Genomic DNA, 24389 nt, shown 5'->3' with positions numbered 1-24389 from the left:
CTGAAGTGCAATGGCATGATCTTGGCTCACTGCAACCTCCGTCTCCTGGATTCAAGTGATTCCCCTGCCTCAACCGCCTGAGTAGCTGGGACTACAGACATGGGCCACCATGCCCGGCTAATTTTTTGAATTTTAGTAGAGATGGGGTTTCACCATGGCCAGGATGGTCTCCATCTCCTGACCTCATGATCTGCCCACCTTGGCCTCCCAAAGTGCTGGGATTACAGGCGTGAGCCACCGTACCCAGCCCTTGGATCCTCAAAATGAGAGAGATACTATGGCACAAGACAGTGCAGTGCTTCTACTATGCATTTCATTGCAAGGCAACGCAAAGCCAGTCAGCTTCTTTTAGAATTAGCCCATACCCCATGGGAGTCTCATTTCTCAGTGGAGGGGAGGGGGAATGTTTCCATATCCTTCAGGTGACCAAGAGCATGCTTCTCTGACTTATAACTACTATTAGCCATCCCTTAAAGTGTATTTTCTACCTAGTTGTTACACACCAAATCTCTCTCCTAATGTAATTTGATGCCCCCAAAACTCAAAACTGTCAGATAACACAATGCAAAACAGAACAGAGCCTTTGATTTTGACAGAACTACCTGTTTTTAGTTCCTGGGGTTTCATGGGGAAAACAGAGGTCTTTCCAAAACAGGATCTGTGGTGCCTCCTCTGGTTTTCCCAAGGAGTCACATGCTATCAGAATTTATCTTAGGGCCTCTCATTGTGCATTAAGAGTGGCAAGATTTAAAAAATGGAGAATAATCATTCAGTCAACTGAGAAGAAAAAACCTTTTTTTCAGAAAAACAAGATCCAAAAAGAGAGAAACATAAAGGCATTTTATATATACCTATAACTTGAATATCCACTTTTAATTAGCCTGAGCACTCTTTAAGGAAATCCTTTTAAATCCCTTGTTACTTGACTTTAGCCACAGCAGTTAAGATTTTTGGCTTTTGAAATTTATAAAATTTTGTAATTTGAAAATTACAGCTCTTTCCCTGCCGCCGCCGAGTGGTGCGGAGGCGGAGGCTTGGGTGCGTTCAAGATTCCGCTTCACCCGTAACCCACCACCATGGCCGAGGAAGGCATTGCTGCTGGAGGTGTAATGGACGTTAATACTGCTTTACAAGAGGTGCTGAAGACAGCCCTCATCCACGATGGCCTAGCACGTGGAATTCGCGAAGCTGCCAAAGCCTTAGACAAGCGCCAAGCCCATCTTTGTGTGCTTGCATCCAACTGTGATGAGCCTATGTATGTCAAGTTGGTGGAGGCCCTTTGTGCTGAACACCAGATCAACCTAATTAAGGTTGATGACAACAAGAAACTAGGGGAATGGGTAGGCCTCTGTAAAATTGACAGAGAAGGGAAGCCCCGGAAAGTGGTTGGTTGCAGTTGTGTAGTAGTTAAGGACTATGGCAAGGAGTCTCAGGCCAAGGATGTCATCGAAGAGTACTTCAAATGCAAGAAATGAAGAAATAAATTATTTGGCTCACAAAAAAAAAAAAAAAGAAGATTACAAAAAGTAATTTCACAGGTGAAATTAAATCATGCAACTTAGATACTAGGTTTGCTAAACGTTCCAAGGTTGTACACTGCCTGCTTTGCAGATAGGTAAGGCCTGGGACACGTGGAGTTAGATGCTAGAAAGAGTCAGACCTCATCTGCACTTCTGTCTGGGTCCTAGGCTCCACACTTGGTACATAATTAAAATTGCTTACTAATTTTATAGGCTTGAGCCACTGAGCCTGGCCAGCAGCAAAACTCTTGATGTGATTTCATACCTTGAGGGAACAAACCAACTCTTTGGTAGCAGATCAATGTCCTTTGTGAAGAAGGAACAATTTGTCTCACTGGAGACAGTGCTTATTCTTACTCTGGGTTTGAATTTCCTTTCCCTGCTTCTCATTCTTCTCTCAGAACCTCCATCTACGGACATAATGCACAGTCTTAGTGTCCCACACAATATTGTTTCTGACCATGAAATTCACTTCACAAGAAAAGAAGTGAAACAGTGAGCTGACACCACAGGCTTCACTGGTCTGACCTGTGCTCCATCAGCCAAACTTCTAGAGTGGTGGCAAAGCCTACTGAAGGCCCAGGTCATGTACCAGCTGTTAGATAGCATCCTGTGAGATACATCACTGTTAGGTGGCTCATGCTGATAATCCCAGCACTTTGGGAGGCCAAGGCGGGCGGGTCGCAAGGTCAAGAGATCGAGACCAGCCTAGCCAACATGGTGAAACTCCATCTCTACTAAAAGTACAAAAAAACTAGCCAGGCGTGGTGGTGTATGCCTATAGTCCCGTCTACTCAGGAGGCTGAGGCTGGAGAATCGCTTGAATCCAAGAGGCAGAGCTGCAGTGAACCATTGCACTGCAGCCTGGGTGACAGAGCAAGACTCAAACAAAAAAAAAAAAAAAAAAAGAGAGAGAGAGAGAGAGAGATACAGTACTGTTGAATGTAGTATATGCTCTGACCAGTGTACCATTTCTCCCTTAGCCAGATACATAGTGCAGAAACCAAAGGCTGAATGTAGGAGTGGTTTCTCTCACTCTTAAACTTTTTTATTTTTATTTTTTGAGACAGGGTCTCCCTCTGTCACCCAGGGTAGAATGGAGGGCTGCAATCTTGGCTCACTGCAGCCTTTGCTTCCTGGGCTCAACTGATCCTCCCATCTCAGCCTCCCAAGTAGCTAGGACCACAGGTGTAAGCCACCGCGCCTGGCTAATTTCTTTGGTACTTTTTTTAGAGACGAGGTTTTGCCATGTTGCCCAGCTGGTCTTGAACTCCTGGCCTCAAGCGATCTATCCTCCTTAGCCTCCCAAAGTACTGGGATTACAGGCGTGAGCCACTGCGCCCAGCCCACAATGAAACTTTTTGACTCACTCATAAGTTATTTGCTTCTTGACCATATGACTGTAGGGAGGGGAGGTATATTAAAAGCTTTTAGTGCCCCAGGGAGAAATGCCTCCATCAAGTGACACAAATTTTCCACCAAACTGGAAGCTGAAATTGCCACTCAGCCTTTTTGAGCAACTCTTGCCACTGAACAGACAGGCAAAAAAAGAAATCGAAGTATTTTCTAGAATTTTGAACTCTAGCTACCAAGGGGAAATAGGTTGTCACCACTGAGTGGAGGCAGTGAAGTTTAATGATAGACTTTGTGGTATTTCCTAAGGATCCTACAACTACTGCAATATCCTGTGGTCAAAGTCACTGCAATTCTGTAGAAGAGGACCTTCTAGGACACAAATCGCTCAGGAATGAAAAAGTGGATCTCTCCTGTGGCTAAATAACTTGACCATCTGTTGCTGACTGAAGGCAGATGGAACCTAGCATGGATAGTGAAGAAGGAAAGTCATAAGTACAAGATCAGCCTTAGAATGCTTTACAGACAGCGGGGTAGGAGGGATCATAGTCTCTACTTGAATTTCTTTCCTTGATTGTAGATACTTACATATTTTAAATACTTTTGCTTCTTTTTCTTCTCCCTTTCTGCCACTATTGTCTCTAGGTGGTTTTATGGGGAGATTAACTTCACCATTCAGTCATGGATTGCAGATTCCTAAGCAGGAATTGTGAGAGAGCTGGAGGACAGTCATCAAGGTTTTGAGATGCCTTCATTAGAGAGTAATTTTAAAATGTTTTTGATTACAGAAGTGGTAGCTACTTTATGCTAACTGGGAAGCAAGTCTAAGTTCAAAACACACAGTATATGTGTTTGGTGGCAAATGGGGAACAGGACAATTGATATTCAGGCTATCTGCATCCAAGCAGATAGCCCCTTAGAAAAATCTTGGAAATTTTTTGGAAAAACCCTCGCTATTGTAGTAAAAAGAATAATCCAGTTCCCGCCTCCCACCTCCATTATACAGAAGTCAAAGGGAGCTAGGTCTTTCCCCACTCCCAGATACAGCCAAGAAGGAGGCTTATGGTGTGTGAGTCCCAAAAACAATGCTGGAGGTGTCTGAAAGGATCGAATGCGGTGTGGCTCACGCCTGTAATCCCAGCACTTTGGGAGGCAGAGGCAGGTGGCTTGCTTGAGCCTGGGAGTTCAATATCAGCCTGGGTAACATGGAAAAACCCTGTCTCTGTAAAAATAGAAAAATTGGCCAGACATGGTGGCATGCGCCTGTGGTCCCAGCTACTTGGGAGGTGAAGTGGGAGGATGGCTTGAGCCTGGGAGGCAGAGTTGCAGTGAGCCAAGATCAAGCCACTGCACTTCAGCCTGGAAGACAGAGTAAGACCCTGTCTTAAAAAAATACACACACACACACACACACACACACACACACACACACACACACACATATGTATAATATATATGTATATAATTGCTATCATCCCTTAACCAATGTGGAAAACATGGCACGGAAAGACAATGTGGCTTGTCCCTCCGAGCCAGTACACAGTGCCATCTTTTGGCAACTCTGATAACAGAGCCACCCTGGAGCCAATGTTCTTCTTTGCTCTTTGGGTTACAGTATTCTATCCCCAGGGTGGTTCTAAGAGTTCCATGAGACAATAGTGCCCAGCACACAAAGGATGCCTCCCTTTTTCAATTACAAAGTGACACATAAATATATGGGAGGCTGAGAAGAACAGGGCTTTAATCACATAGCACATTGGGAGTACAATCAGGACCCCAGGTATTCTGGTAAAAGTTTAACAACTGGCTTGGGAGAAGAAGGGGCATGATTTGTAGTGTTTGTGGATTTCAGTGATATCAACACTCCCACCTCCATCAATTTTAAGCTGTCAATGTGATATTACTGAATGCAGCAGAGTTGAGGAGAGATTCCATAAATAGTACACTATTAGGCTGGGCGCGCTGGTTCACACCTGTAATCCCAGCACTTTGGGAGGCTAAGGCAGGTGGATCACCTGAGGTTAGGAGTTTGAGACCAGCCTGACCAACATGATGTTGTCTCTACTAAAAATACAAAAAATTAGCCAGGCATGATGGTGCGCGCCTGTAATCCCAGTTACTGAGGAGGCTGAGGCAGGAGAATTGCTTGAACCCGGGAGGCAGAGGTTACAGTGAGCTGAGATAGTGCCACTGCACTCCAGCCTGGGCAACAAAAGTGAAACTCCATCACACACAAAAAAGTACACTATTATATAGTATTTCCACCATATAGATACAATAATGTAAGTCATTTCAAGAGCACAGATGAGCTCTCTGCTCTTGCCATACCACACACAGACATGTCTTCTTGTGTAGTACCAGAAGCAGACCTGAGACATCATGGTGTGAGTGAAGGCCAGAGTACACAGATTGGACCGTATTGGAAGCCTGTTTACCAGGGCGCTTTTAACTCTGGCAAAATGGATAGTGTCACCATCAATGACCACTTTACTCAGCTCAACTCCATGGCCTTCATGTTCCAGTACGATTCCACCCATGACGAGTTCCATGACATCATCAAGGCTAAGAATGAGAAGCTTGTCATCAATGGAAATCCCATCACCGTCTTCCAAGAACAAGATTCCATCAAGTCAAATGGGCTGGTCCTGATGCTGATTATGTTGGAAAGTCTGCTGGCATCTTGACTGCCTTGGAGAAGGCTGGGGCTCACTTAGAGGGTGCAGCCAAAAGGGTCATCTCTGCCCTTTCTGTTGATGCCCCCATGTTTGTGATGGGTGTGAACCTTGAGAAGTGTGAAAACAACCTCATGATTGTCAGCAATGCTTCCCATACTGCCAACCACTTAGCCCCTCTACCCAAGGTCATCTATGACAACTTTGGCATCATGGAGGGACTCACGACCACAGTTCACACCAACACTGCCACCCAGAAGACTGTGGATGTCCTCTCTGGGAAATTGTGGTATTATGGCCGCAGGACTCTGCAGGACATCATCCTCTGCCAGGGCTGTGAGCAAGGCCATCCCTGAGCTTAACAGAAAGCTTACTGGCATGTCCTTCCATGTCTCCATCGCCAACATGTGGGTTGCAGACCTGATCTGCCACCTAGAGAGAGCTGCCAAATATGATGACATCAAGAAGGTGATGAGGCTAGCATCGGAGGGCCCCCTCAAGGGTCTCCTGAGCTACACCAAGCACCAGCTTGTCTCCTCCAACTTTAACAGTGACACCCACCTTTTTCACCTTTGATACTGGGAATGGCATTGCCCTCAATGACAACTTTGTCAAGCTCATTTCCTGAAATGACAGTGAATTTGGCTACAGCAACAGAATGATGTACCTTATGGTCTACATGGCCTCCAAGGAGTAAGAGCCCTTTAGACCACCAGCCCCAGTGACAGCACAAGAGGAAGGGAGGCCCTCAGCTGCTGGGGAGTCCCTGCCAAACTCAGTCCCCCACCACACTGAGAATCTCCCCCTCCTGAACATAGTTTCCATCCCAGGCTCCCTGAAGAATGGGAGGGGACTCTGAGACCCCACTTTATCATGTACCATCAATAAAGTTCCCTGTACCCAGCCAAATAAAAGTGAGCTTAAATGATAGTAAAATATATAAAAATAGTTACATAGTGATGCGTTTGGGGTATTTATTACCTTTGTTTTTATTTTATTTATTTATTTTTTAGAAATGAGCTCTTGCTCTGTCACCCAGAGTACAGTGGAGCAATCATACCTCATTGTAACCTTGAACTCCTGGACTCAAGCGATCGTCCTGCTTCAGCCTCCCGAGAAGCTGGAATTAAATGTGTGAACAACCACACCCAGCTCTATAACTTATTTAATTGTAATTTTATCAAATAATTAAATAATGGCTGTGTTCAACAATCATCTCTCAAAATTCCTTTTCTTTTTTTTTTTTTAGAGACAGTTTTTTGCTCTTGTTGCCAGGCTGGAGTGCAATGGCACAATCTCAGCTCCCTGCAACCTCTGCCTCCTGGGTTCAAGAGATTGTCCTGCCTCAGCCTTTCAAGTAGCTGGGATTGCAGGCATGAGCCACCACACTCAGCTAATTTTGTATTTTTAGTAGAGATGGGGTTTCTCTATCTTGGTCAGGCTGGCCTCAAACTCCTGATTTCAGGTGATCCTCCCACCTCAGCCTCCCAAAGTGCTGGGATTGCAGGCATGAGCCACCGTGCCTGGCTTGCCTGCCTGCCTGCCTCCCTGCCTGCCTGCCTGCCTGCCTTCCTTCCTTCCTTCCTTCCTTCCTTCCTTCCCTCCTTCCTTCCTTTCTTTGAGAGAAGGTCTCCCTCTGTCACTCAGGGTGGAGTGCGGTGGCTTGATCCCTGCTCACTGCAACCTCCGCCTCTCAAGCTGAAGTGATCCTCCCGCCTCAGCCTCCCAGGTAACTGAGACAACAGGCGCGAGCCACCACACCCAGCCAAAATTCCTGAAATGTTAACAGGCAGCTCTAGAAGGCTGAACTAGAACCATTCTGTGGGCTTTTAGGCATTCCCTGCACTGCCTACATCAGCAACTTAGGCATTTTCATTTTACGCTGGGTTCCACAAATTACGCAGCCAGTCTTCCTGCCAACTCTATGCTGGAATCTGCACAGCCAAACCAAGGGTGGGCTTGGGCCTTGGAAATTTCTGAAAGGCTTGAGTCACCTCCCAGGATTATCCCAGGCCTAGCTGCCTTCCGCGGAGGAACCCCGCCCTGTCCAGAGGAGCCAGAAGGCCTCTCTTACTCCTGCCAGCCCTGCGGGAGCCGGGAAGCCGGCTTCCCATGAATGAGTCCACAGCACCATCTGGTGGCACCTGGGTGTTAGGGCTTCCTGGGAACGAAAGCCAGGATCCTGGGATAAGAATCACCTGCCAATTCTGATGGGGGTGAAAAATCATCTGCCAAACGCGGTCTAGCAGTGTCAGCGGGGGATTTGGGTCAAAGGAGGGTCTGAGGGTGAGGGATGGGGTGAATTTACCTGAATTCGTACTTTGCCTAAGAGCTACAAGAGACTGTAGAGGCCCCAAGGACAGTGAAAAAACTCAATTTCAGAGAGAAAAAGTGACAACTGTCCATAAACCAGTATTAAAATCGAGCTCTGCTGACTCCCAATCCGGTGTTCTTTCAACATGCTGTTTACCTCAACAGATGCCCATTAGCTCTCTACCGGTGCGTAGCATTGTGTTAGGCTCTGAGGACAGGGGTAAGGAGGTAAGACAATGATAATCCCCACATGCAGAACTTTATGCCTTGCAATGTGCTAGGTGTTTTACTTATTTTCTTTAATCCTCACAACAACCAGAATTAGTATCCCAATGTTAAAGATGAAGACATTGGCTGGGCACATGGCTTATGCCTGAAATCCCAACACTTTGGAAGGCCAAAGCAAATGGGTCCCTAGATCCCAGGGCTTCATAGTCCAGCATGGGCAACACAGACTCCATCTCTACAAAACAAAAACAAAAAAAATTGTTTTAATTAGGCATGGTGGTGCATGCCTGTGGTCCCAGCTACTCAGGAGGCTGAGGCGGGAGGATCACTTGAGCCTAGAAGGTTGAGGCTGCAGTGAGCCATGATCATGCCACTGCACTCCAGCTGGGGTAACAGAGTGAGACATGTCTCAAAAAAAAAAAAAAGGACGAATATGTTTGATGCCAGAGGTTATGTCAGTGAAAGGAGCCAAGGGTCAAGGTACTGGGGTAAAGAGATAAGAAAGAGGGGAAACAGATAAGGAAGACCAAAAAAACCCAAGCAAAGGGTCTTGCTGAATCCACAGTCACTAGGGACTTCATGGGTGAGCAATGTGCTGGGCCTGGGGGTGGGGAATGAGATAAGGTGAAGATAATGAAGGACAGGATGACTGCAGCTGTCATCTGGGTGGGGAAGCAGGACATAAGGTTGGAAGAAGTTAAGAATAGCATGAAACGCACACAAACTTGATTTTATTAGACAGCCTTGGGTTCAAATCAGAGTTCTGCCATTTCCTAGATGTGTTACCTTGAGAAAGTCACTCCATTTCACTGAATCTTAGCTTTTTTTTTTTTTTTTGAGACGGAGTTTCACTCTTGTTACCCAGGCTGGAGTGCAATGGCGCGATCTCGGCTCACCGCAACCTCCGCCTCCTGGGTTCAGGCAATTCTCCTGTCTCAGCCTCCTGAGTAGCTGGGACTACAGGCACACGCCACCATGCCCAGCTAATTTTTTAGCTTTTTATTTTTTAAAAAAATTAATACAGGCTAGGCACAGTGGCTCACACCTGTAATCCCAGCACTTTGGAAGGCCGAGGCAGGTGGATCACCTGAGGTCAGGGGTTTGAGATCAGCCTGGCCAATATGGTGAAACCTCGTCTCTACTAAAAATATACAAATTAACCAGGTGTGGTGGTATATGCCTGTAATCCCAGCTACTCGGGAGGCTGAGACAGGAGAATTGCTTGAACCTAGGAGGCCGAGGTTGCAGTGAGCCAAGATCGTGCCACTACACTCCAGCCTGGGTAACAGAGTGAGACTATCTCGAAATAATAATAATACTAGAGATGGGGTCTCACTATGTTGCCCAGACCAGTCTCAAACTTCTGGGTTCAAGCAATCCTTCCATCTCAGCCTCTCACAGTGCCGGGATTATAGGCATGAGTCGCCATGCTTGTCCACCTTCTTCATGTATAAAATGTAGATTAGGCTGGGTTCTATGATTCACACCTGTAATCCCAGCACTTTGGGAGGCTGAGGCGGGCAGATCACCTGAGGTCGAGAGTTCATGCCTGACCAACATGAAGAAACCCCATCTCTACTAAAAAGACAAAATTAGCCGGGCGTAGTGGCAGGTTGCCTGACTGAGGTCAGGAGTTCGAGACCACCTTGGCCAACATAGCAAAACCCTGTCTCTCTAAAAACGCAAAAAATTAGGCCAGGCACAGTGGTTCATGCCTGTAATCCCAGCACTTTGGGAGGCTGAGGCGGGCGGGTCACCTGAGGTTGGGAGTTCGAGACCAGCCTGACAAACATTGAAGAAACCCCGTCTCTATTAAAAATACAAAATTAGCTGGACGTGGTAGCACGCGTCTCTAATCCCAGCTACTCGGGAGGCCAAGGCAGGAGAATCGCTTGAACCCTGGAGGCGGCAGCTGCGATGAGCTATGCCATTGCACTCCAGCCTGGGCAACAAGAGCAAAACTCCGTCTCAAAAAAAAAAAAAAAAAGGAAAGAAAATACAAAAAATTAGCTGGGTGTGGTGGCGGGCACCTGTAATCATAGCTACTTGGGAGGCTGAGCCAGGGAGAATCGCTTGAACCCAGGAGGCGGAGGTTGCAGTGAGCTGATATCGCACCACTACACTCCAGCCTGGGCAACAGAGCGAGATTCCGTCTCAAAAAAAAATAAAAGGGTAGATTAAAAATAGTTCCTACCTCATTGAGCTTTTGGGAAGGTACACTGTCTGAAGTGCTCACCTATTTAACCAACGGCACTGTTAGACCTGTTAACAGTAGCATTCAATCATTTGATCACATCATCTTCACAACACAAGTCATTGCCTGACTCAAAACCTTTGGTGACTCTCCTCTATCCATGAATTTTAAGTCCTGCATTCAAGGCTCTCAAGAATCGAGATGTTAATGACCTCTACAACCTTGCCTCCATCCTCCCTTTTCCTTTCTCTTTTTAGCTACTCCACATTGCTCCAAATTAGTCCTGTCTTTATCCTCACTCTATTTACATTTATTCTTTCATTCATTGAAAAAATATTGGCCAGGCGCGGTGGCTCACGCCTGTAATCCCAGCACTTTGGGAGGCCGAGGCGAGTGGATCACGAGGTCAAGAGATCAAGACCATCCTGGTCAACATGGTGAAACCCCGTCTCTACTAAAAATACAAAAAATTAGCTGGGCACACGCCTGTAGTCCCAGCTACTCGGGAGGCTGAGGCAGGAGAATTGCTTGAACCCAGGAGGCGGAGGTTGCGGTGAGCTGAGATCGCGCCATTGCACTCCAGCCTGGGTAACAAAAGCGAAACTCCGTCTCAAAAAAAAAAAAAGAAAAAATATTGAGTGTCTATTATGTACCAAACACTGTTGTAGATGCTAGACATAGGCAGGTGAACAAGACAGACAAAAATCCTGCCTTCATGGAGGTTGCGCTTCTAGTCGGAAGGAGGCAAAAGATTTTTAAACAAAATAATATAACAGAGAAGTGGGGGTGCTGGTTATGCAACTTCCAATATTAAATAATGTGGTCAGGGTGAGTAAGAAGATTATATCTGAGTAAAGATCTGAATGGGATGAAAGTCAGAAGCACATACATATCCGGAGGTAAGTGCCATCTAAACAAAAGAAACAGCAAGTTGAAAGGCCCCAAGTCCGCTGGGTGGGGTGGCTCACACCTGTAATCCCAGCACTTTGGGAGGCCGAGGCAGGTGGATCATGAGGTCAGGAGTTCAAGACCAGCCTGGCCAAGATGGTGAAACCCCATCTTTACTAAAAATACAAAAATTAGCTAGGCGTAGTTGCAGGCGCCTGTAATCATAGCTACTCAGGAGGCTGAGGCAGAGATTTGCTTGAACCTGGGAGGCAGAGGTTGCAGTGAGCCGAGATCACGTCACTGCACTACAGCCTGGTCGACAGAGTGATACTCCGTCTCAAAACAACAGCAAAAAAAGAAAGGCCCACGTCAGGAGAGTACCAGTAATTTTCAGGGAATATCAATGTAGCCAATGTGTCTGGAGCAGAGTGACTAAGGGGGCTAGAAATGTGAGGCCTTAAAGGAGACTATGAGGACTTATTGGGTTTTTCTCTGAGTGAAATAAAAGGACATTACAGAACTTTGGGCAGAGGAAGGCTGTAATCTGTCATATATATATATATATATATATATATACACATATGTATATACACACACACATATACATATATATGTATATACGTGTATGTATATTCTCCTTGTTTGTTTGTTTTTGAAATGGAGTCTCACTCTGTTGCCCAGGCTGGAGTGCAGTGGCATGATCTTGGCTCACTGCAACCTTTGTGCTCAGATGACAGGTGCCCACCCCCACGCCCAGCTAATTTTTGCATTTTTAGTAGGGAAAAGTTTTCACCATGTTGGCCAGACTGGTCTTGAACTCCTGACCTCGTGATCCGTCCGCCTCAGCCTCCCAAAGTGCTGGGATTACAGGTGTGAGTCACTGCGCCCGGCCTTTTTCTTTGTTTTAAAGACAATGGTACACTACATTGCGCAGGCAGTAGTGTAATGGCCTGATCGCGGCTTACTGCAGCCTCAACCTCAGGCTCAAGTGATCCCCCCACCTCAGCCTCCCAAGTAGCTGGAACCACAGGCACATGCCACCACGCCCAGTTAATTTTTCCTTTTTTGTAGAGATGGGGTCTCCTTAGGTTGCCCAAACTGTTCTTGAATTCCTGGCCTGAAGCAATCCTCCGTCCTTAGCATCCCAAAGTGCTAGGATTACGGGTGTGAGCCACTAGCCCAGCCTAACGTATATTTTTTTTTATTGTGGTAAAATTTAGCAATTTAACAATTTTTTTTTTTTTTTTTTGAGACGGAGTTTCACTCATGTTACCCAGGCTGGAGTGCAATGGCGCGATCTCGGCTCACCGCAACCTCCACCTCCTGGGTTCAGGCAATTCTCCTGCCTCAGCCTCCTGGGTAGCTGGGATTACAGGCACGCACCACCATGCCCAGCTAATTTTTTGTATTTTTAGTAGAGACAGGGTTTCACCATGTTGACCAGGATGGTCTCGATCTCTTGACCACGTGATCCACCCGCCTCGGCCTCCCAAAGTGCTGGGATTACAGGTGTGAGCCACCGCGCCCGGCCTTTTTTTTTTTTTTGGAAACCCCGTCTTAAAAAAAAAATAAAAATAAAAAGTGGGAAACTTTGCAGAAGTTGAGGTGGATAAATTAGGAGTTTGTTTTGGGACATGTTAAGTTTAATATACCTATTAAACATCCAGCCGGGTGCGGTGGCTCAAAACTGGGCGCGGTGGCTCAAGCCTGTAATCCCAGCACTTTGGGAGGCCGAGGCAGGTGGATCACGAGGTCAAGAGATCGAGACCATCCTGGTCAACATGGTGAAACCCCGTCTCTACTAAAAATACAAAAAAATTAGCTGGGCATGGTGGCGCGTGCCTGTAATCCCAGCTACTCAGGAGGCTGAGGCAGGAGAATTGCTTGAACCCAGGAGGTGGAGGTTGCGGTGAGCCGAGATCGCGCCATTGCACTCCAGCCTGGGTAACAAGAGCGAAACTCCGTCCAAAAAAAAAAAAACATCCAAATAGACAAAATGAGGCTGATGTTCAGAGAAAATGTGTGGGTTGGAGAGAAAATTTGAGAGCCATCAGCATATACATGGCATTTAAAATTATGAGATTTGGGCCGGGTGTGGTGGCTCACGCCTGTAATCCAAGCACTTTGGAGGCCACGGCGGGCGGATCACCTGAGGTCGGGAGTTCAAAACCAGCCTGACCAACATGGTGAAACCCCATCATAATTAAAAAATAAAAATAAAAAAATAAAACTATGAGATTTGTAAGATAGCTCATGCCTGTAATCTCAGCACTTTGGGAGGCCAAGGTGGGTGGATCACTAGAGGCCAGGAGTCCAAGACCAGCCTGGGCAACATAGTGAGGCATTGCTATGGAAAAATTAAAAGTAAAGCAACACAGAGAGACCTCATCTCTATTTAAGAGAATAATAATAATAGCTGGGCTTGCTGGTGCATGACCGTAGTCCCGGCTACTCAGGAGACTGAAGCAGGAGGATCACTGGAGTCCAGGAGGTCAAGGCTGCAGTGAGCCATGATCGTGCCACTGCCCTTCAGCCTGGGCAGCTGATATGGTTTGGCTCTGTGTCCTCATCCAAATCTCATCTTGTAGCTCCCATTAATTCCCACATATTGTGGGAGGGACCTGGCGGGAGATGATTGAATCATGGGGGCGGGTCTTTCCCATGCTGTTCTCAAGATAGTGAATGGGTCTCAACAGATCTGATGGTTTTAAAAACAGGAGTTTCCCTGCACAAACTCTGTCTGCCGCCATGTGAGACATGCCTTTCACCTTCCTTTGTGATTGTGAGGACTCCCTGAACACGTGGAACTGTGAGTCCAATAAAACTCTTTCTTTTGTAAATTGCCAAGTCTCAAGTATGTCTTTATCAGCAGTGTGAAAACAGACTAATATTGTTACAACCAAGTGAGTTACAAGGAAAGAGCCATACTCTGAGTTCCAACTGAGGGTACTTTATTGCCCTGGACTGAGTCAGCTCCTGTTCGAAATCTCTCGGCCCCGAGGAAGGGGCTTCATTCCTTTTTATACCTTGCTTAAGAAAGGGGAGGGGGAGCCTAGCTGAAGCAGAATTTACAGAAGCAGAACAATCAAGTTAGATAAAAAGACTGGTAACTAGGAGGCAGGAGGTTCCCATGATTGCTGGTTACCAAGGGGGGTATTCAGTACTTGCCATACAATCAATCAAGAGGGTATTCACAATAGCAAGTGGGCTTGCCAAGCAGGATATGGTTACAATGGTTATATGTCTCTATAGTTCTAAGCACAGCATGACTCAGCACAGTAGCATGACCCAGGGAGAAATGGCATGAGCAGTGAGTTGGAGGTTAAGATGGAGTCTGTCTGTCTCTCAACAAGATGGAGTCTGCCAGGCTAACACAGGGTAGGTTAGCACAATATGATGACAGAGTAAGAGCCTGTCTTAAAAATAAAATCATCTGGGCATGGTGGCTCGAGCCTGTAATCCAGCACTTTAGGAGGCTGAGGCAGGTGGATCACCTGAGGCCAGGAGTTCAAGACCAACCTAGCTAACATGGTGAAATCCCATCTCTACTAAAAATACAAAATTAGCCAGGTGTGGTGGTGGGTGCCTGTAATCCCAGATACTCAGGAGGCTGAGGCAGGAGAATCACTTGAACCCAGGAGGCAGAGGTTGCGGTAAGCCCAGATCACACCACTGCACTCCAGCCTGGGCAATAGAGTAAGTCTCCATCACAAAAAAAATAAAAATAAGATAAAATGAAATAAAATACATCAAAAAGGAGGACACCAAGGGCTGAACCCTCTCCCAGGGAATGTCCCATTCCGGCAACAAGAAGGTGGTGAGAAAACAGCAAACACTGAGGAGATGCCAGTGATCAGGGAAGAAAGTCAGGAGGGCATGATGTCCTGGGAGCCAAAGAAAGTGTTTGAAGGGGCCAGGCGCAGTGGCCAATTTTCAATTCTTGTTTTACATCTGCATCTTATTTGATACAGTTGACCATTTACTCTGAGGTGATTTTCCTCAAAATCACCTGAGGCCAGGAATTCAAGACCAGCCTGACCAACCTGATCAACATGGTGAAACCCTGTCTCTACTAAAAATACAAAAAAAAAAAAAAAAAAAAAAAAAAATAGCTGGGTATGGTAGTGCAAGCCTGTAATCCCAGCTACTCGGGAGGCTGAGGCAGGAGAATTGCTTGAATCCAGGAGGCAAAGGTTGCAGTGAGCCAAGAGTGAGCCACTGCACTCCAGCCTGGGCAACAAGAGTGAAACTCTGTCTCAATATATATATTTAAATATTTATATGAAATATATATTATATATATAAAGAAAGTGTTTGAAGGAAGAGGAAATGGTCAATTGTGTCAAATAAGATGCAGACATAAAACAAGAATTGAAAATTGGCCATTCTTCTTGGCGACCTTAAAGTTATTTCTGGGTGGGCGCGGTGGCTCCCACCTGTAATCCCAGCATTTTGGAAGGGCGAGGCGGGCGGATCACCTTAAGTCAGGAGTTCGACACCAGCCTCGCCAACATGGCAAAACCCCATCTCTACTAAAAATACAAAAACTAGTCGGGCGTGGTGGTGCGCACCTGTAATCCCAGCTACTCGGGAGGCTGAGGCACGAGAATCGCTTGAACCCGGGAAGCAGAGGTTGCAGTGAGCCGAGATCACACCACTGCACTTCAGCCCGGGCGACAGCGAGACTCTGACGGAAAAAAATAATAAACTAAACAAAGAAAGTTATTTCAAAGAATTGTCTGAGAGGTAAAAATGTAACTGCAGTGAGTTCAAGAGAGAAGGAGAAGAGGGGAGTCGGAGACTGTGAGAAGGCAGCGCTTTTGCTGTAAAGGGGAGTGGGGAAACAGTGAGGGATCTAGCGAGGGTCGGTTTTTGTTTGCCTTTGGGATGGGAGAAATAGCAATAGGGATGATGACGGGATAATGCAGTCATCAGAGGGAAAAGAGATGAAGGGGGGATTACTAAATCTATGTCCTTAAGCAAACAAGAGGCGATGGGATCTACCGCACAGGTGGAGGGGTTGACTTTAGCTAAGATGCAAAGTATGTGGGCTGTGGAATCTCTCTTCTAAACGCAGTGGAACTCAATCCAGGCTGTCTCTGGATTTCTCCAGACCACCTCCAGCTAGCGTTGTTCTGAGCTGGGCCACCGAAAGTTGAGATTACTGAATGTCTGTCTCCCACCAAGCCGGGAGCCCTCGATAGGCTGCGTCGAAGTCGCCTCTAAATTCCTTATTCCTCCAAACTCTGGGCCAGAGTATGGGCTTATAGAATTAGTCCGAAGAGACACAAAGCAGCTGCTACGCAGCTGGTTTCACAAAGGGGGGCGGTCCTAACCCTAAGTTCTGGGATCCTGACGTTCGAGCGGTCTCCCCTCCTCCCCTCTGCTCCCAGTTCTCCGCCGTCCAGCTAGCCGGGTGATATCGTCCACAGGAGCCACCGTACCGGACGTCTGCGGACACTGATAAAGTCAAGCTTGGTGGAGGTGCAGTCTCAGGACAGGACTGAATGACGATTGAACTGAGGGTTCAGGGGCGGAGTTTAAGGGCGAACTCGGGACAGAGACTGGACAGAGTCGAGGGAGGCGGGGTCTAATGATGAAGCGGGGCGGGGATTGTGCTGAGGGCGGTGCCGGCGCGAGGATTGGGCCGAGCGCCTCGGGGGCGGTGCTTGAGGGGGCGGTGCCGTGTCGGAAGTCAAAGGTCAGTAAATAGTGGTGATGTCATGCAGGCAAGATGGCGGAAGGGTGAGCTCGTCGTTTTGCTCCTAGACACTAGGGCCTGAATTTTCCTAGGGTTGGGGTGCTGGGGCAGAGTCCCTGTAGGGAACATGAGATCAGCGCGGGCGCAGACCGACCTGAAAGGGCGGAGTGGAGTCGCATTGTGAGGGGGTGGGAAAGTGGTCGGCGAAGCCTCGGCCCACGGGGTACATCTGAAGGGAAAGAGACCGGATCCTTGGGCGGGCAGGAATCTCACCGCGGGGCTGCCAGATGTGTCTGTCTTCCACAGGGAGGACGTGGGATGGTGGCGGAGCTGGCTGCAGCAGAGCTACCAAGCAGTCAAAGAGAAGGTAAGCTGGGCCCGTGCCTTTCTTCCCTCGCCAGGGCCCTGCGCTGCCTCAATGCAACCTGGTCCAACCAGCCCCGCCCAACTTTTGCGGGCGCTGAGTCTCAAGGATGAGGCTGACCTGCCAGGGCCTTTCTTTTAACCTATACCAGTCCACGGGAAGACAGACTCGATCGCAAACCAGTGTGATACTAGCCACAATGAAATAAAGATGGTTTTAAAGGCTGGAGTTAACGAACGTTTTGTAGGAATCTATAGGAAGGAGAAATTTATTCCAGCTCGGGAAATTCACAGCTTTGTGGAAGAGAGAACTTTTGATATAGGTCTTGAAGGAAAATATTCTAGCAATAAAAAAAAAAAAACTTACTTGTATGGTCATTCAAATATTAGAGTATATGCGACAACCAGCACTCTGGTATGTCTTGAGGATACAGACTTCAGCCAAACAGATGTAATCCTGGGCCTTACAAAGCTCACAGTCTAGTGGGGAGACAGCCATTCACCGAGTAGCCAAACAAATAGTTGTTTAGTTACCGTTGTGGTAAGTTCTGTGAAAGGAAAGTACAGGGGCACTTTGTCTATTCTGAGTCAAGAACTCACCAGGGGAAGGCCTCTGTGGAGAAGGAACCTCATCAAAGCCAACCCTGCCTAGACAGGATGAAAAGAACTTAAGCTAGCGATGAGCATGAGCCATACACACTGGTGCCTGATTAGTCATAAGTAAGGGCTTTGCAAAGAGCGATAGAGAAAGATTAATCACCAGAGAGTAGAGGGCCTTGACTGGCTTGCTGAGCAGTCTCTGGGATGAATGATATTTGGCTGTGCCATTGGGTAATGCCAGTGTGTATTCCAGTCTCATTTCATGCTTGTCAAAATCAACCCAACTGAACTGTGGGAAAAGTTGATTACTATTTACCTCAAGCAATTGGGGTGAGTCCTGCTTCAGGGCTGACTCCGGGAAGCTTCTTACCTCACCTAAATAAATCCCCTACTCTGGGAGTATTTTTATTTTGTTTTGAGACAAGACTCTCACTCTGTCACCTAGGCTAGAGTGCAGTGGCAGGGTCTCAGCTCACTGCACCTCTGCCTTCTGGGTTTAAGCAATTCTTGTGCCTCAGCCTCCCAGGTAGCTGGGATTACATGCATGTGCCACCGCTCCTGGCTAATTTCTGTATTTTTAGTAGAGATTGGGTTTTGTCATGTTGGCCAGACTGGTCTTGAACTCCTCACCTCAGGTGAGCCACCAGCCTCAGCCTCCTATAAAGTTCTGGGATTACAGGCATGAACCACCACACCCAGACGTCTGGGGGTGTTTTTATTCCTCCCCTAGCTAGCCTGGGGACTCCTTGACAGCCTCTCAGCAGTAACCCAGCAAATCTGAGAATGCCCTGAGCTGTTTATGTTGCTGATAAGGACTAAGAGAGAGGATTAACATTTGATAGAGACCCTGAAAGTAGCGTGCTACCTGCTGGGTAATTTCCTAGCAGGGAAGTCTGACATTCATTCAGCAAATGTTGCATAAGGACCTCCTGTGTTTCTCTCAACGTTGGTCTTAACATAACTTAAGAAAAATAGATAATTGGCCAGCATTCCATCTTAATTCTTGGGGAATTCCCAGTTAAAAGCTGGGGTGGGGTTGGAGATAGTTGTTTATGCCTTTTTGGAAAGAGAAGACTTAATTTCCCCTTTTTTATTTTCTTACTCTTATATGTCCTTGGGCAAGTTTTTTGTTTTGTTTTGTTTTTTGAGATGGAGTCTGGCCCTGTCACCCAGGCTGGAGTGCAGTGGTGTTCACTGCAACCTCCGCCTCCTGGGCTTCCAGGTTCAAGCAATTCTCCTGCGTCAGCCTCTCAAGTAGCTGGGACTACAGGCATGTGCCACCACGCCAGGCTAATTTTTATATATTTTTTAGTGTAGACAGGGTTCACCATGTTGGTCAGGCTGGTCTGGAACTCCAGACCTCAGGTGATCCACCTACCTCGGCCTCCCAAAGTGCTAGGATTACAGGTGTGAGCCGCCACGCCTGGCCTCTTGGGCAAGTTTTTAAACCTCTAGGCCTCAGTTTCTCATCTGTAAAATGGGGATACTAAGAATACTTAATGAGATTGTAGTGAGGGTTAAATGTTAATATATGTAAAACACTAAGAACAGTACCTAGCATACAGTAAGTGCTATATAAGCATTAGCTGTTACTTATTAAGTGCTCAGGCTGATGGGAAAAACCTCTTAGATACCACCACCAATCTGTTTTTTCTTTTCATTTCTTTTTTTTTTTTTTTTTTTTTTTTTGAGACGGAGTTTCGCTCTTGTTACCCAGGCTGGAGTGCAATAGCGCGATCTCGGCTCACCGCAACCTCCGCCTCCTGGGTTCAGGCAATTCTCCTGCCTCAGCCTCCTGAGTAGCTGGGACTACAGGCACGCGCCACCATGCCCAGCTAATTTTTTGTATTTTTAGTAGAGACGGGGTTTCACCATGTTGACCAGGATGGTCTCGATCTCTTGACCTCGTGATCCACCCGCCTCGGCCTCCCAAAGTGCTGGGATTACAGGCTTGAGCCACCGCGCCCGGCCCCTTTTCATTTCTTTCTTGGTCTTTTGGTGCTTTCTTATTTTTATGTCCCATTCTAGCTCCATCTGGACCACTCACTTCTCGGCACTCCTTAGAATACATTGCCCTGGAGACCACAGCTATGAGATGGTGCTATTATCTGCTTTCCTCTGCTCCTGACTTCTTCCTGTGTATTGTCGAGGGCAATATGACTGACACAAATACTTGTGCATACACATTGTTAGAGAAAGTTACATCGTTGCTCTATATACTTACCAGAAAGAAAAAATTAAAAAGAGAAAGGCACATTGCTCTTTGGTTCCATCGCAGATTCCCCACCCTCATCTGGGCTCACATACTCTTCAGCCTCCAATTTGCTTCTCCTCCCCTTAACTTCAGAAACTTTCCCAAAACCTCTCTTCCCTCAGGTCCCCTACTTAGCCACTTTATTCCTTTCACTTCCAGGAGACAACCTTGTTTACTTTTTGAAATTTGAGGTCAAGAAACAGGATCTTTAACTCCCTCCCCACCGTGGAAGCCACCGCCTATAAACTTATCTATTCTCACACTCAGCTTCACCTACTGGTTGCCAAATCCAGTGGGTGGTTTTCAGCCCTTATCTTCCTGGAGCTTTCTGCTACATTTGACACTAGTGATCACTCCCTTTCTTGAAACTCTACTCTCTTGGCTTTTGTAACATGATTCTTTTCTAGCCCTCAGTCAGCATACCTGTTCAGTTACCAAATCCAACTTCTTCTTCTTACTATCTCTTGAACCAGTCTCATACTCTCCATCTTTACTAGCACTATATTCATATTATTCTTTTTTTTTTTTTTCCTGGATTTTTGCAGTAGCCTCCTGACTGGTCTTCCTTCCTCTTCTGATCTTCTCACCTCTGAACCTTTCCTCCATTCCAGTCACTGGAGTGATTTATTGAAAAGACAAATCTCATGTCCCACCCACTTCAAACCTTTGGTGGCTCCCCATCATCCATAGGGCTGATCCTGGTTGCCATTTGCCTCTCCAGCTTTATTCGTCACCACTCCTGCTTCACATTTTATGTCCATCAGGACTGTAATGTTTGTAGGCGTCAGTAAACCCCATGTCAATATTCCTTAGCTAACTCCTGTTCTGTTTTGTTTTGTTTTGTTTGAGACAGGGTCTCACTCTCCAGGCTGGAGTGCAGTGGCATGATTACAGCCCACCGCAGCCTCGACCACCCGTTCTCAGGTGATTCTCCCATCTCAGCTTCCAGGGTAGCTGGGACTACAGGCGTGCACCACCACACCTGGCTAATTTTTTTTTTTGTGGTTTTGCCATGGTGTCCAAACTGGTCTCAAACTCTTGGTCTCAAGCAGTCCTCCTGCCTCGACTTCCCAAAGTGCCGGGAGTACGGGCGTCAGCCACTGCACCTGGGCCCTGTCAATACTTTTTGACTAACTCCTTTTCATTCTTTAAGGGTCCATTCGAGGTCTCCAGCCACCACATCTTCCCAACCTCCCCATAGTACAGTGGCTGCTGCTCTGCCCTTGCACATCAGCACCATTATGGGAGCATTTTCCCCAGCAGACTGTGACCTGCTTGAGGGCAATGTCTGTTCCTATTGTCTGCTCAGAGCTCACAGTCTAGCGGGAAGACAACCATTTACTAAATAGTCACATAAATGGTTACATAATTGAAATTTCGGTGGTCCATGTAAATTTAACAAACATTTTTTGAGCACCTACTATATGCTCTGTGTCAGACGCTGGGGAACCATGAGGGAACAAAACACATAGGATATGTGTTCACAGAACTCACAGTTTATCCAGGAAGGCAGACATTGAACAGGTCATCATAAGTCAAAAGTATGATAAATGTTAAAGAAGAGATAAAGCAGGGAGAGGCAGCTGAGCCTGAGGAGGCAGCAGGGAAGCTTCTTTAGGGAAATGAAGCATAGAAGCATAGACCTTAAGGATGAACAAGAGTTTTCCAGGTAAAAGGGTTCCTTCATTGTGTTTGCCCACTTGTTTATTTTGAAGAGTTAGAACTCTGTATCAGGGAGAGGAAATTATGTGTTAAGATACCCTGAGGCAGGGCAGATACTAGGGCATTTTAGAAACTTGAGGAAGGCCAGCTGGAGCTCAGTGAAGGGCACAGTGGCAGGGGATGCATGTCTGCCAGAGGTCAGGTTATATAGGCCTTGTAAGTAAAGGTGGATTTTCAACTTGCTCTTAGGATAGTGTGTAAACTTCAAGAGTGTAAAGCAGCGTAATCTGCCCTGACAGACAAAGCACGCACTGGGTGAAATAAGGAGAATGAAGTCAAGGTAGCTGAGACAACCTGGGAGGAGTCCAGATGAAAGAGCAAGTTGGCCTGGACTAAGGTGGTAGCAGTGTGGATGGAAAGAGTGAATCGGTAAATGACCTGAGGCACAATTTTATGGTACCATGAAATATTTTTAAATTTTTTAATAAAAATAAATGACTCCTCCACCCCCAATTAAGGAGTCCTGAGTCAATTGGAGGCATGTTTACCACCTCCAGAGAAGCCTGTAGCTGATACCTGAGACTGTCCCATTCAGAAACTTTCCAAGCTAATGAAAGTGGGCAGGCCCTTCCCAGAAGAACAAACCACAGGAGTGCTCAAAAACATGCTTTAAAAAAAATGCAGATGATGGCCAGGTGGTGGTTCACATCTGTAATCCCAGCACTTTGGGAGGCCGAGGTGGGCAGATCACGATGTCAGGAGTTCAAGACCAGCCTGGCCAACATGGTGAAACCCCATCTCTACTAAAAATATTGCCAGGTGTGGTGGCAGGCGCCTGTAATCCCAGCTACTTGGGAGGCCGAGGCAGAAGAATTATTTGAATCTGGGAGGTGGAGGTTGCAGTGAGCCGTGATCGCATCATTGCACTCCTGTCTGGGCAACAAAGCGAGACTCCATCTCAAAAAAAAACCATGCAGGTGATTATCCCTGTGTAAAATGAGAGGGCTTGCTGGGAGAGCGGCCACTGAGATACTCCAGGAAGGCATCCTAGAGTGGGTGAATCTGAAGCAAGACAGGGCAAAACCTAGAAGTAAGCTGAGGGCCTGCTATCTCAAGTGAGGTCTGGGTGCAGGCTGAGAAGCAGATTGGTTTAACAGAAACAAATATGAATTCTGCCCAAAGGAGCTTTGTATGTGAATAGAACCTTGGGATGGTAGAACCAAGAAGGCCTCCAAGAGAATCTGATCTAGTCTTTGTTTTGACCGCTTCCTCCCTTTACTAAATGTAAAAATCACAAGTCGTTTTACTGATATTAAATTGTTAAGAATTATTCATGTGCTCGCTTCGGCAGCACATATACTAAAATTGGAACTATATGGAGAAGATTAGCATGGGCCCTGCCAAGGATGACATGCAAATTCGTGAAGTGTTCCATATTATTATTTTTTTAATTTATTTTTTAAAAGTAAGTAAAATAAGAAAAATAAATAAAAAGAATTACTCATAAAAGCTTTCTAAGCTATTGCTGTTACTAATACATTTTCTTAAACCTGAAGGCAAATAACTCCATATACTACCTCATATTTCAACTGAATTTCCCTGAAACAAAAAAGTAAAAATAGAAATACTTTCCTTTGATAAAAAAAAAAACACATACCTTTTTTTATGTTATTTGAAACCTGATATGAATATCATGATTTAAAGCATATCAAAGCAATTCATCGAAGTCAGTATTATTTTCAGACTATGTCCCCACTTCCCCAGTTTGCTATTGAGAATCTCTGATCTGGGTAGGTCACCTCCCTCATTTTATAGGAGAAAAATGAGAACTAGATGAGACTTACTCATGGCCACATAGCTTGTGAGTGCCTAGGCTGAGACTCAGTCCTCATGCTCGGAGTCGCAGGAACTTCCCCTGTGCTCTCTGCTGTCAGGTAATCCCAAACCATGGAATTGGGACAAGTGAGCATTGTTTCTGAGCCCAAGCTCCCATGCCATTTGAGATTTCCCTGTGTCTGTCTGGTACTGAAGAAGCACAGGGAACAGGAACAAGGGGTGTTGAAGTTAGTTGGCCCTGGCATCCCTCTCTGTCTTCCCATAGTCCTCTGAAGCCTTGGAGTTCATGAAGCGGGACCTAACAGAGTTTACCCAGGTGGTGCAGCATGACACGGCCTGTACCATCGCAGCCACAGCCAACGTGGTCAAGGAGAAGCTGACTGTGAGTACCACCCAAACCCTCACAAGTAACTGCCCCTTGCAACCTGTCCTGCCCTGGGCTCTCAACCTTTCTACCATTAGGTGATTATTTTTCCCTATGGGGAAAAATATGCAGATTATTTTTCCTCTCATTTTGAAAGAATTGTGTCTGGCAGCCAAACAAATTTTTTTTTTTTTTTTGAGACGGAGTTTCGCTCTTGTTGCCCAGGCTGGAGTGCAATGGCGAGATCTCAGCTCACTGCAACCTCCACCTCCTGGGTTCAGGCAATTCTCCTGCCTCAGCCTCCTGAGTAGCTGGGATTACAGGCATGCGCCACCATGCCCAGCTGATTTTTTGTATTTTTAGTAGAGACGGGGTTTCACCATTTTGACCAGGGTGGTCTCGATCTCTTGACCTCGTGATCCACCCGCCTCGGCCTCCCAA

General features: G+C 46.5%; 2 protein-coding genes, 1 non-coding gene and 1 pseudogene across 5 annotated transcripts in view; all 4 read left to right on the top strand.

Annotated features, from left to right (window-relative positions):
- The first annotated feature begins 977 nt into the window (after positions 1-977).
- Positions 978-1512, top strand: LOC116529210 (40S ribosomal protein S12). The gene has a single exon (XM_032246764.1). The coding sequence runs from the start codon at positions 1077-1079 to the stop codon at positions 1473-1475; it is 399 nt and encodes a 132-aa protein (XP_032102655.1). The 5' UTR covers positions 978-1076; the 3' UTR covers positions 1476-1512.
- Positions 1513-5377: 3865 nt separating this feature from the next.
- On the top strand, positions 5378-6242 carry LOC116529209 (annotated as a pseudogene).
- A 10610-nt stretch (positions 6243-16852) lies between these two features.
- Positions 16853-24389, top strand: part of BSDC1 (BSD domain containing 1) — a 33623-nt gene continuing 26086 nt past the window's right edge. For all 3 annotated transcript variants that reach the window (XM_032246759.1, XM_032246760.1, XM_032246758.1), the window contains exons 1-3: positions 16853-16913; positions 17176-17236; positions 23850-23966. In XM_032246759.1, the coding sequence (XP_032102650.1) occupies positions 16903-16913; positions 17176-17236; positions 23850-23966 (189 nt within the window). In that variant the 5' untranslated portion in view covers positions 16853-16902. The remainder of the gene's footprint in view (positions 16914-17175; positions 17237-23849; positions 23967-24389) is intronic.
- Positions 23084-23189, top strand: LOC116529681. Its single transcript, XR_004259608.1, has one exon. It is a non-coding gene; the product is annotated as a U6 spliceosomal RNA (small nuclear RNA).

The sequence above is a fragment of the Sapajus apella genome, unplaced genomic scaffold (assembly GCF_009761245.1).
Source record: "Sapajus apella isolate SASKATOON/1434 unplaced genomic scaffold, GSC_monkey_1.0 scaffold62, whole genome shotgun sequence".
NCBI lineage: Eukaryota > Metazoa > Chordata > Mammalia > Primates > Cebidae > Sapajus > Sapajus apella.
This window is presented reverse-complemented; position numbering and strand designations above follow the sequence as displayed.